The sequence below is a fragment of the Monomorium pharaonis genome, chromosome 5 (assembly GCF_013373865.1).
Source record: "Monomorium pharaonis isolate MP-MQ-018 chromosome 5, ASM1337386v2, whole genome shotgun sequence".
Taxonomy (NCBI): Eukaryota; Metazoa; Arthropoda; class Insecta; order Hymenoptera; family Formicidae; genus Monomorium; species Monomorium pharaonis.
In genome coordinates, this window is record NC_050471.1 from 462,658 (window position 1) to 478,432 (window position 15,775).

A 15,775-nucleotide genomic window follows, 5' to 3' on the forward strand; every position below is an offset into this window, starting at 1 on the left:
CTGATCTACAATGAATGTCGTAAGAAATTTAACCAATCATGTTCGCTTTTCTTCTCTCTTTCTTCTCTAAGATCAACTATGATTGGCTAGATTTCTTACGACGCGACTTACAACATCTATTGTAGACCAGGCCTACCGCCGAGTCCGTCGACTGCTTGCGACTTGCGACTTGCGACTGGTCCGACTCGTTTCCCCGCACGACCCCGTCCATGCCGTCCATGGGCGACGCACGCTCTCTTGCGCATAATATGAATCAGTTCTTCTGGCGCACCGTTACGAGGTGTGGAGTGGAGTCGTCGCTCCCGTCGCCGTCGCCGCTGCCGCCACCGCCGCGCCGCCGCCGCCGCCGCCGCCGCTGCTGCTGCCGCCGCTGCTGCTGCTGTCGCTCGTCGTCGTCACGCGAGTGTGAACGCTCGTCATTTGGTCATTAGTTAATAACAGCATTCCACTGAAGCGCCGTCCGTTCTGTGCCTGTTCGAACGCGTAGTATATGTCGTAGCGAGGTAAAGAGGATTCCGCTGATCTCACGACGGACGCGGTGTACCGCGAATTACGCGGTGAGCCGCGACACGCGTTTCCCTGTGCGCGCGTGACGAGTAATGATCGAGTGAACAAGCGTGCGGTGTACACGGGGGGACGCTCCTGCCGACGACAACCGCGGCGACAACGCATTCGCAGGCCATGGAAAGCCTATGAGGGCGGCACATCGCCGGGAATCGGGAGGGGGGTGCCCCCCGTCGACAAGGGGTGGTTGACGCCACGCGCTACGCGAAAGGGACGAGGACGACGACGCAAGAAGCGCGTGCAGTTAGAGGCTGTAGGGTAGCGGCGGGAAAGGGCTTGGCCTGGCCACCACCACCGGGAGCAGCGAGAGGCGGACGTCGACGGCTACGCTCGCCGACGACGCGCGCACACCCGCACGCCTCTTTCACCGTCCCGACCGGCTTTTACGACCGCCATGTTATCCTGGAGCGGCTACGCTACATCGTTGGCACCGCTGCTCGTGTGCCTCCTCGTGCTTCGCGCGGCCGGCGTTGATGAATCTGGTGAGTTGATCGCACGCCTCTTCGCGACTCCGCGTAAGGATAAGAGGTGCGACGCGAGGCGCGCCGGGACGCGCCGCCTCTGTCAAATCCATCCGTTTCGGTTCGGTCACGTCGCTTTGATTCCGATTCTATCCGTGTTGAGTAAAAAATTGGGAAAATGAATATTCACCCGATACGAAGTATTGTTTGAACATAGAAAAAAAAATCAGCAAACGTTGCGGGCAGTCCCTTTGAATTGATTTTTTTGGTATGAAAATGTGAAATGATAACGCGTTTGGATTGAATTTCGATGATCGACGTGCCGAGATCTCTTGCAGAGTTCCCTTTCAGAATGTTTCTCTTATATTGTATCACCTATTACTCGAGGAGAGATGGGATTTCGTATCGAGAGAATCGGAATAGAGCACGTGGAAAATCGCGTGCTATGCAATCGATTGAATGCGCAGCTCTGGAACTCGTCTGGTGGTGATATAAGATTCCGAGGACTTTACGAATCCGGCGTTCCTTTTGTACGATGTATGATGAAGGAATTCACGATTTTCATACATATCTTTTCCGCGCTTCGATTATTAATTATTGATATTATTAAGCGTCATATAAAAAAATACTTTACACATTTTTTTTATTTTTGTCTTTTTAATATATTTATTTTTTGCAGTCTCTTATATTTTGCAATTCTTGCAGTGTTTTATTGGCATAATTATTATTAAATTGTTTATCAATTTAATTCTCAATTATAGGATACAACAAAATTTATGGTGAATTTAATTCGTGATATTGCTTTTCAGTTTAAGTTTAGGACTATTTTAAAACAAAATTATTGTTGCGCAGTTTATAAAATTGAAAAAATCTACATAAATGTGTGCCAAAATTATTACACATAATCCTTTATCAAAATCCTTTAATAAAAAAAAAGACTTAAAATAATAGTTTTAATTAGTGTAATTTTAATTCCCCTCTCCTTCCAAAATTAAGGAGAAAACCAATTTTTTTGTTTTTTTAACATACGCTAAAATAAGCCGATAGGAAATGTTATTGATAAATTATTTATTATATAGTTTTTAAATGTAAAAACAATTTTTTAATTATTAATTGTATGTGTAAGAATAATGAAGGTGGCATTATCTTAAATGAAAAAAGCATACAAAAATACAAAAAAGAGAAAAATCTTTTGACAAAATTTCCTCAATTTAAGAGAATTTCTTCAATTTAAGAATTAGTCTGAATTATGGGTTGAGTCTTAATTATGGTTTAAATTTGCAAAATTAAGTAGTTTACAGATATACAGATCTTATATTAATAAGATTATAAAAAAACTCTTGAAAAAAATTCCTTGATTATGTTATTACGTTATTGTTAATAAATTGGACATTAAACATACAATAATATGTTAAAAACGCAGAAAAAAATTATCAATACTGGTATACCATGTATATGGTTGTGTTATTCATAGAAAGATGAGATAATTTATGCTTATATATATATATTTTTTTTTTAGTATTTAGCAAGTTTATGTTTGATATCTATACATATAATGTCTTAAAGAGTCTATAGAAGAAATCTAATAGTACATAAAACATTTAAATTTTATAAAAATACATGTTTTAAAGATAAAACCAAATATCTACATATTTTAATAATTTAATAACATATTTTAGAGATTTTAAGACAATAATACATTTTTCAAAGATAAAATTAAATATCTATATTTCAGTAATATTTCTATCTTATAGAAAATGAAATAATTGCAATTATGATGCTTTGTGGAACGTGGAACATCACATTATCGCGTCGGATAATTTCCTAATGATTCTTTATCATTGTTTCTACGCTTAGAAATGTCTTCACACACTTTCCGTAAAACGTAATAATAAAATTTTGACTAATCACGTTGATCGATTTGATTGACTGATTTTTAGGAAATGATTTTATTTGTCAAAAAATTTTTATACTATATTAAAAAACGCTAAAAACCTACTAAAAAGATACGGTCATTTAATATTTAATAATATATTTTAGATGTTTTGCAATAAAAGTATATATTTTGTACTTTTTAACAAAATATTTACGTACATGTTGAGAGCTTTTACGACATAAAAATTTCATCTCTGGTTATTCACATATCAATCTGCTTTTTCTTATTTTTTTGTTTAAATTTGAGACTTAAAGAAAAAAATCTCTGAATTGATCTCTCTCTAATCAGATATCCGTCGCAGAATTCCTCGTTTCTCGAAATGAGGAAAGCGTGACTGGTGCCATTGTTTCCACCCAACGAGAGATAACTAAACGGATGGAACTTGTCTCACTTCGTCGAAAGACCCAATTCCGGCGTCGATTCCAGCTAACTAACGCGAACGCCTATCCACTCGGTGTTGCTGATCTCGCGATCATCACACGCGGTCTGTGCAGCCAAAATTTATAACCATCCACAGCGGTAGCTTCTTGCGGAAATTTTGTTAACCTTTAGGGGGCCAGCATTTTCCCTTAAAATTTTGAATTTTTTTCCAGTAAAATTTATACATATATATATATATACAACTAAAATCTTTTACACATTTCCAAATTACTGGCTCATATATGAGCTACCCTGGCCTGGAACAGTATGTAAAATTTCAAAATTTGAATTTTTGTGTTTTTAGGTTTAGACGTAGAAAATTTTGTAGCTTTTTGCTTGGTTTTTTGCTTTATAAATTTTGTATTACAATTTTTAAATATTTTTTAATCTTTTTCTATTTGTAATGTTTATATAAGAAAAAAAGTAAATTTTTTTTCAAAATTTTTTGTAAAATTTCGATAATCTGGTCTTGTGATCAACAACATCGTGATCAACAACATCAAAATCCTCATAAACACCAAAGTTTAAATTTGGAAAATTTCCAATATCTGTCATACCAGATCGGGGTAGTTCATATGAGCTAGCAACAATCCTAAAAAGTACATAGACCATGCAAGTTATCAATTTTACATGGAAAAATCTTGAAATTTTAATGGAAATATGCCGGCCTTGTAAAATAAAAGTATCTAGTTTAGTAGCTCATATATGGGCCCTCTACACCCCTGGCCCTCTAAAAGTTAATTCGGTGTTTACTGCGTGAGTGCAGTCAAATAATTACAGCTAAAATTACAAGAAGTAGCATAACATTTTTATAAAATATTTTAGTAATAGTATTTATCAAAAATACACTACTAAAAAAAAATAAGGAACACTTCGTATACCGAAAATTTAGGCTATCTTTAAAGCGCTGGAACTTTTAACAAAAAATTATCACAGAAACAAAATCCAAAAAGCGTTTTAAAGCTTCAAGCTTCTTTTAAACGCATTTTAGCGATTTCAATTAACTTTTTTTTTATCAACGTGACACGATAATAAAGCTTGACCCGTTAAAATGAAAATTTTTAATACGACTTTGCTGCGCTACATCGTGCGTGAAAAAAAATTATAGAGAATTTCTGTTATTTGCATTGTGTAGCGGGATCTTCTTTCTTTATTTTGAATGGCTATTCATTCATTGCTGTGCGATTTTTTTTTTAATTGAGTTATTGAGATTTTAAGAAAAAAATGGTTATTTTGACTTTCATCACTTGTTACTCGTGAACAGATCAACATACAGCGCTCAGCAAAAAAGCGTTGGAAAGCTAAAAGTTTGCACTTTCGAAAGCTATTATTTATTATAATATTGTTTAATGCACGACTCTAATCAATAGACACAAATTTTCCAAATTATTATTTTATTCATATATAAGATACATGAATAAATAGATAAAAATTTTTAAGATAAATTAAATAAGTTTTTAATAAGCTTTTTTTAAATTAAAGTATTTTTTAGATACCAAAAAATAAAGGATTTCTTAAATATCAATAGATTTGAGTTCTGTGAATATTATTTAGATTTGACATTTTAACTTATTCTTAAAGAAAAGGGTTTAATTTTATATGTAAATTTACCAAACAAAGTGGCAGAATAATTTAAATTAATAAGTCAAGGAACGAGATTTAAGATTTTTGAAAGAAAAAAAGTCGTGTAGAAGATTGTGATTTCATGTATTTTATGATTTTTAAGATTAAATATTGATAATAAATTGTCGGCATTATATATATTGTATGTGGTTATTAGAAAACTTGTAATTCAGATTTTTATAATCTAGTTTTTGGTTTATATACTCAGTAATTACTAAAAGAAAATTTTATACTTCTGGTGAAAAATTGAACAACTCCCATATGAACTGTACTAAAATTTCGAAATTTTGAGAGACTTTCTAGCATATATGTACGGCAAGTACTTATTTCATATTTCATGAGAATGTGTATTGACACTTAAATAATAATTTCTGTAAGTAAGAGTTAAATCTGCAGTACTTTGTTATGTGCATGAATCATCTTAATCTGAGTACTTCAAGCGTTATATTAAGAGTGCGGCGACTGCAACAAGTCGGACTTTGTATAATTTTGACGTCTCGTCCTGCCGGAAGACGTTAGGAGAACGCCGGGACATCAGAGAAGAACTAGCTGCTGCCGAAGGATCGCCGAGATCCTTTGAGAGCGGAGGCACGCAGGTCGTACCGTCCCTTTCTTTTGCCATTAAATTACTGACGATTATAAGAATTTTGATACTGTCGCAAAAACAAATTACAGGATCTGAGGAGACATCTTCTGCTGGCGTATAGACGGGATGGCCTCCGGACGGACTCCACCGGCAAATCCCGACGAGGAAAGCGGAGACAGGAGAAATTCTTTTCCGCCGAGTCACAAGTTGAGAGTTGTAGAACATCCCGGAAAGCGGAGATATGACCGCTTGAGAAGGACGGAGCCGTTACTGTAAAATCGAGAAGAATCTTGCTACGAGGGATAAGCGGATTCAAGTCTCGCGCCTAGGATCTACGAGTGCGTAGCGACCGCATACGTAACGCGTCACACGCGAATCAGGCTGCAGGATTGCAACCAAAAAGGGTGCGACACACTTAGGCATAGTGAGGCGCGTCGCGGCGTGGTCCCCGCAGGATTGACAATCGATCCTCACTTTGGCTGCGGAAGTTTGACCGATAAGATCCCGAGCAACCAAGGGCGGTATTGATGAGAGGATGCGGGAGCCAACCGTAACATTCCGAGGAGGCGAGTGAGGAGCGGATTTGGTGAGATGAGCATTACACACTCTGTAAACTCGCCGATTTCCCAATCGGGCAATCGGGCGAGTCGCGGACCAACTTTACGTTGTTCTCGTTTCACGAGATCTTAGAGTAGCTGAAATTTCGAGCCTCTCATGATCCCGTTTCCTTGCCCGCTTGCCTGTGTAAATCCGAATTTTCGTTGCGTTTTTGTTACGTATGCGCTTACACCGCAGCCAAATCACGTCCGTCAAATTATGTCGCGGAATCTCGTGTAATTTTGTATTCGATTCCGTTAGAGTATTCGTTCATGGTTACTTGTTGCACCATTTGCGAGCGATTATTAATTACAGCGTACGTTTCCTACGGGATAAGTTTGTTAGTGGGAGTTCAGAGCGCGCCGCGCGAGCTGTAACACTGTACGTCCCAGCCGTCTTTAATAACCGCCCTTGCGCCTCGAAGATTTGACGACAATTTACCTGCGTTTTGGAAAAGTTAAAACACGCTTAAGGGGATACTAAACTGCTCTGTTTTATCATTAATTTTCGGACACCGAAATCTTTTTATTGATTGCATGGAATTGAAAATCCTTCTCCAAAATTAAAGTACAGATAATAACGCGGTGCGCTGCGATCGATTTCATACGAAAAACGAAAGAAAGTTAGAAAATTATAGTTTTGTTATCGACTTCTGTAGTCGACTCGTGAAAACATTGGCTGCGTAAAAAAGTTTTAGACTTTGTACGTATAAAATAAACATGGAGCGCACTTGGCATTTCAGCAAAGAACAATACTGTGCTTTTAGAATGAGCCTAGGAACCTTAGAAAAAAAGTTTTTGGTGTTTAAGAGGATCCTATCTGTTTTATAGTCAGAATTGTACAATTTGTTTCAATGTACAACTTTTTATTGCATTTACAGAATTAAAAATTCTCCACAATTAATTCTGGAAAAGGATTTCTAAATCTATAAAAGAAATACATACAAAATTTTGTTAATAACGTGCCCAAATGACTCTACATTATCGACCTCGATCAAGTTTGACGAGCAGTTTAGCATCCCCTTAAGAGTATCTTTTTGCATTCCGTCGCGCATATGGTATTCTCTTCTCGACTCAAAGTTAATTTGAGCGAGCATCGGCTCGTTGTACGCGAATTGTAGTCACCGCTCGATCGTGTACTCGAGGCCATGTTAATTGTTTTATTGGTTTGAAATTGGAAATAGTTATTTTTATTGTTCTAAATTATTTTACATTTAAAACAATCAAATCTCGCCTTCTCCCAATTCCAACCACTCGTATAGACCCCCTCCCCGCCTCTATCATCTTTTAGGGCTGAGTAGTCGGCTATCGGAGCCGCTGAAGTCTGTGTCGAACATAATTACTCTCCTTTTTGTGTTTTTGTTTAGAAGATACTTAATTATCGCGCCTCCTGCGGAAAGAGCGGTATGCTCTCTTGTACCTGGCTACATTTTTCGAATAAGATATGTGAAGTCGCACCCCGTTATCCGGGCAACGCAAAGTAACGACACAAACAGGGGCGAAGTTATTCATCGCTCGCGAGCACGGTTACAATATATATACATTTAATCCTTAAAGGGCATACGTCCAAAAAATTACGCAAAGAGCACATAGGGCTTGGCATATTTCAAGGTTTTTAAATACATGCTATAATGATGCTATTTAATATTGTGAAAAATTTACCAAATAAAGTTTATTACATGAATTTTAAGGTCTAATAGGTTTCATAATATATTTCAAAATTTAACATTGTTTAACAAATTTTCGATTTTTTACATATTTACCAAACTTTTCAGAGCTCAAAATTTGCTTGGGATATGTTATACCCCGTATATCCTTTAAGAATTAAACAATTATGTATTATATCATGAAATAAATTTATTTGTAAATTAAGTTTATATAAAATAAAAATATTATTTTTATATAAGATTGTATTAAAAAATTTTTTTTATATAAATAACAAATTTTTAACTTAAAAAATTAATAAATTAAAATTTTATAGCATATAGATAAAGTTAAGATAGTTTATTTGATCTGCAGCAAATCTCGATGCTGAATATAATTTTTCTATTAATATTGTTAGCTTATATAAACTTAACGCACTGACAATTAAAATTTTATCTTTTAAATTTAAATGTCTTCTTAAAAATAATTAGTTGTGTAAAGAGAGTTAAAAATTAATTTATTAAAAAAATAAAAAAGTTACGTTAAAACTTATTAACTTTTTAATTATACTATACCTGTTCTTGGTTACATTATATTTATTGTTTAGTATTGAATTACAATATTGGTGTGATATGAATTACAATATTGATGTTACCGTTGGTATTTGCTATGTACAATTTGTATTTACACAAAGAAAATTTTCTCTTAGAAGTTATTTTCAAAATCATGATAGTAACCATGGAGTTCAAAGCATTTTAATATAATTTGAACAAAATTTATTAAAATATTTTAATAAAATATTAGAAACTTTTATGTTGTATTATATTGATTATAAAATAGTTTACTCAAATTTTACTAAAATTATAATACAATTCTTTGACATTTATGTTATCTCATGACATTACTATAATTTTAAGGATAAATTTTAAGAGGAAATTCTCTTTATGTATGAATTGATTAATGAGAACGAAGTATTTTCTCGCGGTAGATATAGATAAACCAGGAGCAGCAACGGAGTCGAAGTCCGAGCGGACCGCGTTGTTAGAAATTCGATCGTCGCAGGATATCGAGGGTATAGAGGCAGACAGCACGCCGTCATTATTATGCAAGCTCAACGTGCCGGGTCAGGTCTGGTGGAGCACCAACAGCAGGAATCTCACGACCATCAAGGATTTTGAGCACGGTGGACGACTCGACATAAAGAAGGCCAGCAGAAACGACACAGGCGACTACAAGTGTTCCGCGCAGACTGCCCATGGCGAATTTCTCGAGAAAAACATTCATATCAGAGTGATAGGTAACGTAACGAATTTTAATATGCTTTATTTTTCTTACGTGCGCGCGTGTATTTATATTATTTATATTATTTATATTATTTATATTATTTATATTTTGGTTTTTCTCGAATATTCTCTTTTACTCGAATAAAATTCTTAAAAGTCATTTTGCCCATATAGCATAGAAAAATTGCAGAAACGTTGAAGTAATATTTTATTGCAAAAACGTTGCGATATGTTGCTACAATATTGCTAACATTGATTGCAGTAACGATAAAATTTATTTTTAGAGATGCTGCAGTACAATATTGTAGCAGTACATATATCTTAATAATATACATCTCATAAACATTGCAAAAATATTTTATTGCAACATTGCAAAAACGTTGAAAAATGTAGTAACATTGTAGCAACGGTCAAATATTGGTTTTTAGAAATATTGCGATACAATATTACAATGCAATGTGGTAATCGGCACGCGCGCGTGTGTATGTGTATGTGTGTGTAAGAGTTACACATCTGCTTTTTGTATCAAAGATCCAGGTTGAAATCCATCCAGAACAATATCAAATTTTTAATTAAGGTTGACATCGTAATACGTAACAAGATAAAAATTTTTCTATTTTATAAAAACTTTATTTTCTATTTTATTTCATTGCATCTTACCATACAAGCATTTTACCATGAAAAATGGAGATTCAGTTATGCAATTTTAAGGTCGATCAGTAGAAGAGAGGATTGGATAATCGTTCGAAAAGGTTATTAGAAATTCGGTTTCAAAAAGGTTGCGAAATTTATATGCATGTCTATGTGGATTATCTTGAGAAATGTTTTTATAAGCTGGTATTTATAGTCGAATCTTATTTAAAGATCGTCTCAAGCAATGTCTTAAGATGCTAATACGGCTCTGTGATTGGCTGATGGCATCTTAAGACAGTACTTAAGATGATCTTAAATATAAGATCCGACTATGAATACCAGCCATAGTCAGATTAATTATTATTTTGTTAAATTTATATGTGCGTTTGAGTACTATATTTAATTGAATAAAACACTTGATGTTTGTACTGATTTAACTCTAGACTGTCACACCGAGTCACCATAACCCGGACTGATGACTTATTAGTAAGATACCTTTTGGCGCGCTAGAAATGTAAACTTGTGATGCCATAAAATCAATTTCAGATATCTACTGCAGATAGAGACACTTGTCCAAAGGAGGGAAGTGTCAGTATCTGTTCGGCAGCTGTTGAAAGTACGTTGGGTCACTGTGACAATGGCGTCGACCGATATTTAATAAAAAATTGATTTTTTTTTTTTTTTAATGAAAATTCATTAATTTTTTGAGTAAAAAATGCTCTCCTGCAATATGTAAAATAAATACCTTTTTTTAAAGGTTTATTTATGAACTTTTTTTAATTTTTATTAAAGTAACATCTCGAGAGTATAATCTTAAAATTTTAATTTATAATATTAAAAATTAAGGTAGTTATTTTTCAAGCAATGTGATTTAAACAAAATTTTTGTTTTCAACCATTTTTTTCAAATGAAAATAATTCGAATATTAATTTTTTATAATTGAAATATATTTTTCTATGTTTAAATTTTATTTCAGAAATTTGGGCACTTAGTTTTTAAACTGCAATTTATCGAAAATTGCATTGGGTCATGATGATCAAGGCTGCGTTCTGATATTATTGCCAGTACTGAAAATCTATAATTTACGTAACGGAAACTATAGATTTTCAGTACTGGCAGTAATATCGGAATACAGCCCCAGTGACAGTCTCGTTCAGAAAAAGATGTAACAGCCTAAGGTTAATAATTGCACTAATTTTTGGAATAAAGAGAAAGGATTTTGGATTAAGAGCTATAATTTAATTTTTTTTTTTGTTTATAAATTTGTAATATTACAATATTATCAATTTAACTAAGATATATAACCTCCCACTCCACCAAACCTTGACTCTGTGATCTAAACAAACGTTATTTTTAGAGTTTTAAAGTCACATTAAAATTTATTATTATTAAATTTATTATTAAAATTTTGTATGAAATTTTGTATAAATTATAAAATTGAATTGTAATTTGACTTGAAAAATTTTTCTAATTGCTGAAATTATTACCAAGTATTTGTAAAGATAGTTCTATGTGACTAATCACTCATAGATTTATATTTAAATGCAATAAAACTTTTATATAAAATTCTTATAATCTTGATGAATTAGAAAATGTGCATGTATACATAATAATATTTTGTGTTACAAGTGTGGTAAATCGAGTATTGCGAGAAATAGCCGATTTGCATATATTGCATATAGTATTTTTTGTTACCTGTGTGTCGAAGTGTGGACCTTGAGTACTCTTGAGTTCTCATGAATTGATAAATTAGTCAAGATTAGGTAGTCGCGAAAGCGACGAAGCGTCGATAATTCTACGAGAATTACCATACGTGTCGTGAAATATGGTATGCGAGTGAAATAATGAAACTAGTAGGTAAAGTTGATTGTGGGTTAAATCAGGTGATAGTGCTGCAAAGTGAAAGGAATACTTTTTTTACGCCATCTATTGGGGGCACAAAAATAATGAAATAATGGTTTACTTGCATGGGATAACTGGGTTGTGAATAAACACCGACTTTGCGGATGGAAAATGGATACGAAAAGGACTTTCAACGCACATGTAACAAAAATTTATACATAAAATTTTCACAATTTATTTTCACAATATATTTAAAATATTGTTGCGACATTAAAATTATTTTAGTAAATATAGATGTTACTGCGTATATAATGGTTTTACATCTATGTTATATTTGTGAATTGATGGGATATTGCATATCTATATTTCAGTAATATTTTTAAAATATTGCATTGCAATATGCAAAGCTGCAATGTTGTTGCAATGTAACTGCAAAGTTCTGCATCATATGAGTGAAAGTTAAACAGTCTTTTGTCGTTTTCCAGAACCTGGTAAAGTGGCATCAGGCGGCGACGTGAAGGCAAGAGTGTCGGAGACAGCCAACTTGACGTGCCACATACATGGTTATCCATTATCTCAATTTACTTGGTTAAAAGGAAATGATTCGAACAGCAACGAACACTTAAAAGATCTCACTGTTGTCGCGCAAATAAACGAGACTTATTCCGTCTTGATCCTGGAATTCAAGAGTCTGACGCGCAAAGACAATGGTACGTACGTGTGCCAGGCGAGCGACTATAATGGGATAGTGAATGCCCTGACGCATTTATTCGTCACCGACGTGCCGAAAGTCAGCATAGATTTCATGAAAGCGGTTGGAGCCGGCAGTATATTTCTAAATTGGACTGTTAACGACGGTAACGAACCGATCAAGAAATATTTCATTCAGCATATGAAGAACGGTACGGATCAACGCCAGTACTATGCCGAGCAAATTGGCGGTGGTAACTCAAGTTATGTTCTCAAGGGATTCGAGAGTGGCACCGCGTATCAAATCGGTATCAGCGCTATCAACGCGGTAGGCACATCGCACATGCAGTTAGATCCACGTTGGATCACTACACTTGAAAAAGGTAGTTTTAAGGGGATCCTAAACCCTTTTATCAACATTCTGTTTAATCATTTATTTTTGAATTGAATTTACAGAATTGAAAATTCTTCTATACGTTTAAAGTACGTACAAAAATAAACCCGGGGATGATTATATCAAGACCAAAAATGCAAAAAAATTTTTTTTGTTCATGAAAATATTCGCTTCATGTACAAGTTATGTAGCTTATATGTACAAATGAATGGTATTCTCGGATTTGGAATAGATTGAGGAATAAGACTATATTCGTCAAATTACGATTAAAAGCCGTAAAAAGTTATTTAACGAATCAAATTTTATTAGCAAATTCCAATATAGGTTAGAAAAAGAGCAGTTAAAAAAAAATTTTTTATTCTCGATATAAAGTCTTAGTTTATGATTATATTAATATGCGTACTTTAATTCTGAGAAAGGATTTCCAAATCTATCATGAGACACGGTAGTGTCTCGCGCCAAGTGAACCGCCCCGTGTATTATACGCGAGTACGCGACTTGCGAGCAACTGATATTATCAGATCTCAATAACGACTGAACTGATCGAGTTCTAACTAGACTCAATCGAAAGTTTGGGTTTGATTTGTATAAGAAAACTGTTTTTATTTTTACTCTACATGCCCTACGAGTGGAGATATTGTCACGCAAAGACCAAATTTTAAATTTTTCATTTAAGATACGTTGTCGTCACTCTTTATTCTTTGTCCAGTACATGAAATCAGTACATGACAGGTTTCTTATAAAGTGTTGATGTATACTATATATTGATATGATAAATCGCTGTCATTCGTGATATGATCGTTTTTGACAGAATAAAAAATAAATATTAAGTGATATATCTATAAATCGTACGGTTGATAATTTCTTATAAGAAGAAAAATCTCGTAGATCCGATGACAAGTGCGCGTTCGAATATATGCTTTGACGTTAGCAGACGAGTTCGCGGCGAGTTTCACATGATACATAAAGTTGACAAAAGTAATACAGGAAAAGAAGCTCTACAGGAAATTACAAAGCATGCAGTATCAGAAAATTATATAGTAGCAAAAAATTTCACCATACTTTTAGTAAATTTTACTAAATTTACTAAAAGTATAATAAATTATCAATATATAATAATTTTTATTGCAAAAATATGTAATATTTTAAATAAGATGCTTAATACTACAAAAAGTGTGATATCCGAACAAATTACCTTTTTTAAAAAAGGTAAAAAAGGCGCCAAGTGTGTGCGCCCCTAAAAAGAACTATTATATTAGATAAATTGTCTTACTGTCCTATTGTTTTATTGTCTTCTCTACACAAATAATGATATAAAGTAAATGCGCCAATTATAAGAATATTTATACAAAATTTATTTATTATAATTTTTTATTAAAATATTTAATAATAAACGGACTTGATGATCAAATAATTGAATAATTAAAATCAACTAACGGGATTATAGTGAAGCAAAAACTTGGCGTGCCCGAGTCGTTAAAACGCAATGAACCATCAATGTTAAACAATAAAAATATGGAAATTATTTGTAGAAATAAAATAATGAAAAAATGATAACCCATCAAAAATTTTACAAAGAAAATATGTCAAGTACATAAACGCATTCAAAAATGGGACAAGATCAATACAATTGGACAAGTATATTTGAAAAAGACTTAAAAAAATCTTATAAAATCTATTAAAAAATTTTTTAGATTATTTGTACAAATAAAATAATAAAAATAATAATGCATCAAAAATTTTACATAAACACATTTAAAAATGGAACGAGATTAATTAGCCAAATAAATTTGATAAAGACTTATTTTTATTAAAAAAATCTTATAAAATTTATCAAAAAGTTATTTAAAAAATGGAAATGTTATCAATAATAACAGATAATCAAGCAAAAACTGATAAATAGTAAAACAAAACCCAAGTCACATTAATCGCATTTTTGTTGTATATACTTATTGATATCAATAACATAGTCTTGGAAATATTGAAGAAATGCGACCCTGGCACGCCAAGTTTTTGCTTCACTATAATCTTGTTAGTTGATTTTAATTATTCAATTATTTGATCAAGTTTGTTTATTATTAAATATTTTAATAAAAAATTATAATAACTTTTGTATAAATATTTTTATAAGTGACGCATTTACTTTATATCATTATTTGTGTAGAGAAGACAATAAAACAATAGGACAGTAAGACAATTTATCTAATATAATAATTCTTTTTAGGGGCGCAAACACTTGGCGCCTTTTTTACCTTTTTTAAAAAAGGTAATTTTGTTTGGATAAAAGAAATACATACAAAATCTTGTTAATGATATGCACGAATGATTACATTATCGATCTCAATCAAGTTTGACAAACAGTTTAGCATCCCTTTAAAAAAATTATTGTATAAATTTTGTCTCCACAGAAAAAGAACTTTTCTTAGAGTTTACTCTAAAAATCTTTATAATTGTGGGATAACATTGAACATTTATAAAAATGTAAATATAATAAATTTTATTAAGTTTTAAAAGTAAATTTTATGTATACCTCATATTGTATTTCTTAAAACTTGATTCAATTTGGAAAAATAAAACATAGCTTAATAACTAATAAAAATAATTAAATTTTAAATTAATATAATTTATGACTTAAAAAATAATCATGTGATGTTTACATAAGTTAAATAATTATCTTTACATTTAGTGTTTAATCTCTGTTGCAGAATAAACTTATGAAATTTTTGACACAATGAACGACATATACTTTAAACGTAAATATATAATTTTATTTAACATGACTTAAAAAATATTACAGATCCGGTATTTGTGCCGAAAGTGTCCGTGAATGGTGTGACGGAGAATTCCATCACGATAGGTTGGACAGTGCCGCCGTTGGATTTGAAGGAACATGTGCACTATTACAATTTGATGGCTACTCACGACGATCAAAAAAGAGAGGCAGTGTATCCCGCTCAGCCGTTTACTGTGTATGCGTTTGTGGATCTCGATCCAGCCACCACGTACAAATTTAAAATAGCCGCCTGTAGCGAGTACACGAAATTGTGCGGCAATTGGAGTGCCGAGGTAAACGGCACAACTCTGGACGGAGGTATGTTAGTAC

General features: G+C 33.2%; 1 protein-coding gene across 2 annotated transcripts in view; it reads left to right on the forward strand.

Moving 5' to 3' along the window:
• Positions 1-15,775, forward strand: part of LOC105832982 (tyrosine-protein phosphatase 69D) — a 44,615-nt gene continuing 28,840 nt past the window's right edge. For both annotated transcript variants that reach the window (XR_004963505.1, XM_036287668.1), the window contains exons 1-4: positions 1-1,046; positions 8,819-9,127; positions 12,074-12,661; positions 15,470-15,763. Coding sequence is in view for 1 of the 2 variants with exons in the window: in XM_036287668.1 (XP_036143561.1) it covers positions 959-1,046; positions 8,819-9,127; positions 12,074-12,661; positions 15,470-15,763 (1,279 nt within the window). In the remaining variant the exon portion in view is untranslated. The remainder of the gene's footprint in view (positions 1,047-8,818; positions 9,128-12,073; positions 12,662-15,469; positions 15,764-15,775) is intronic.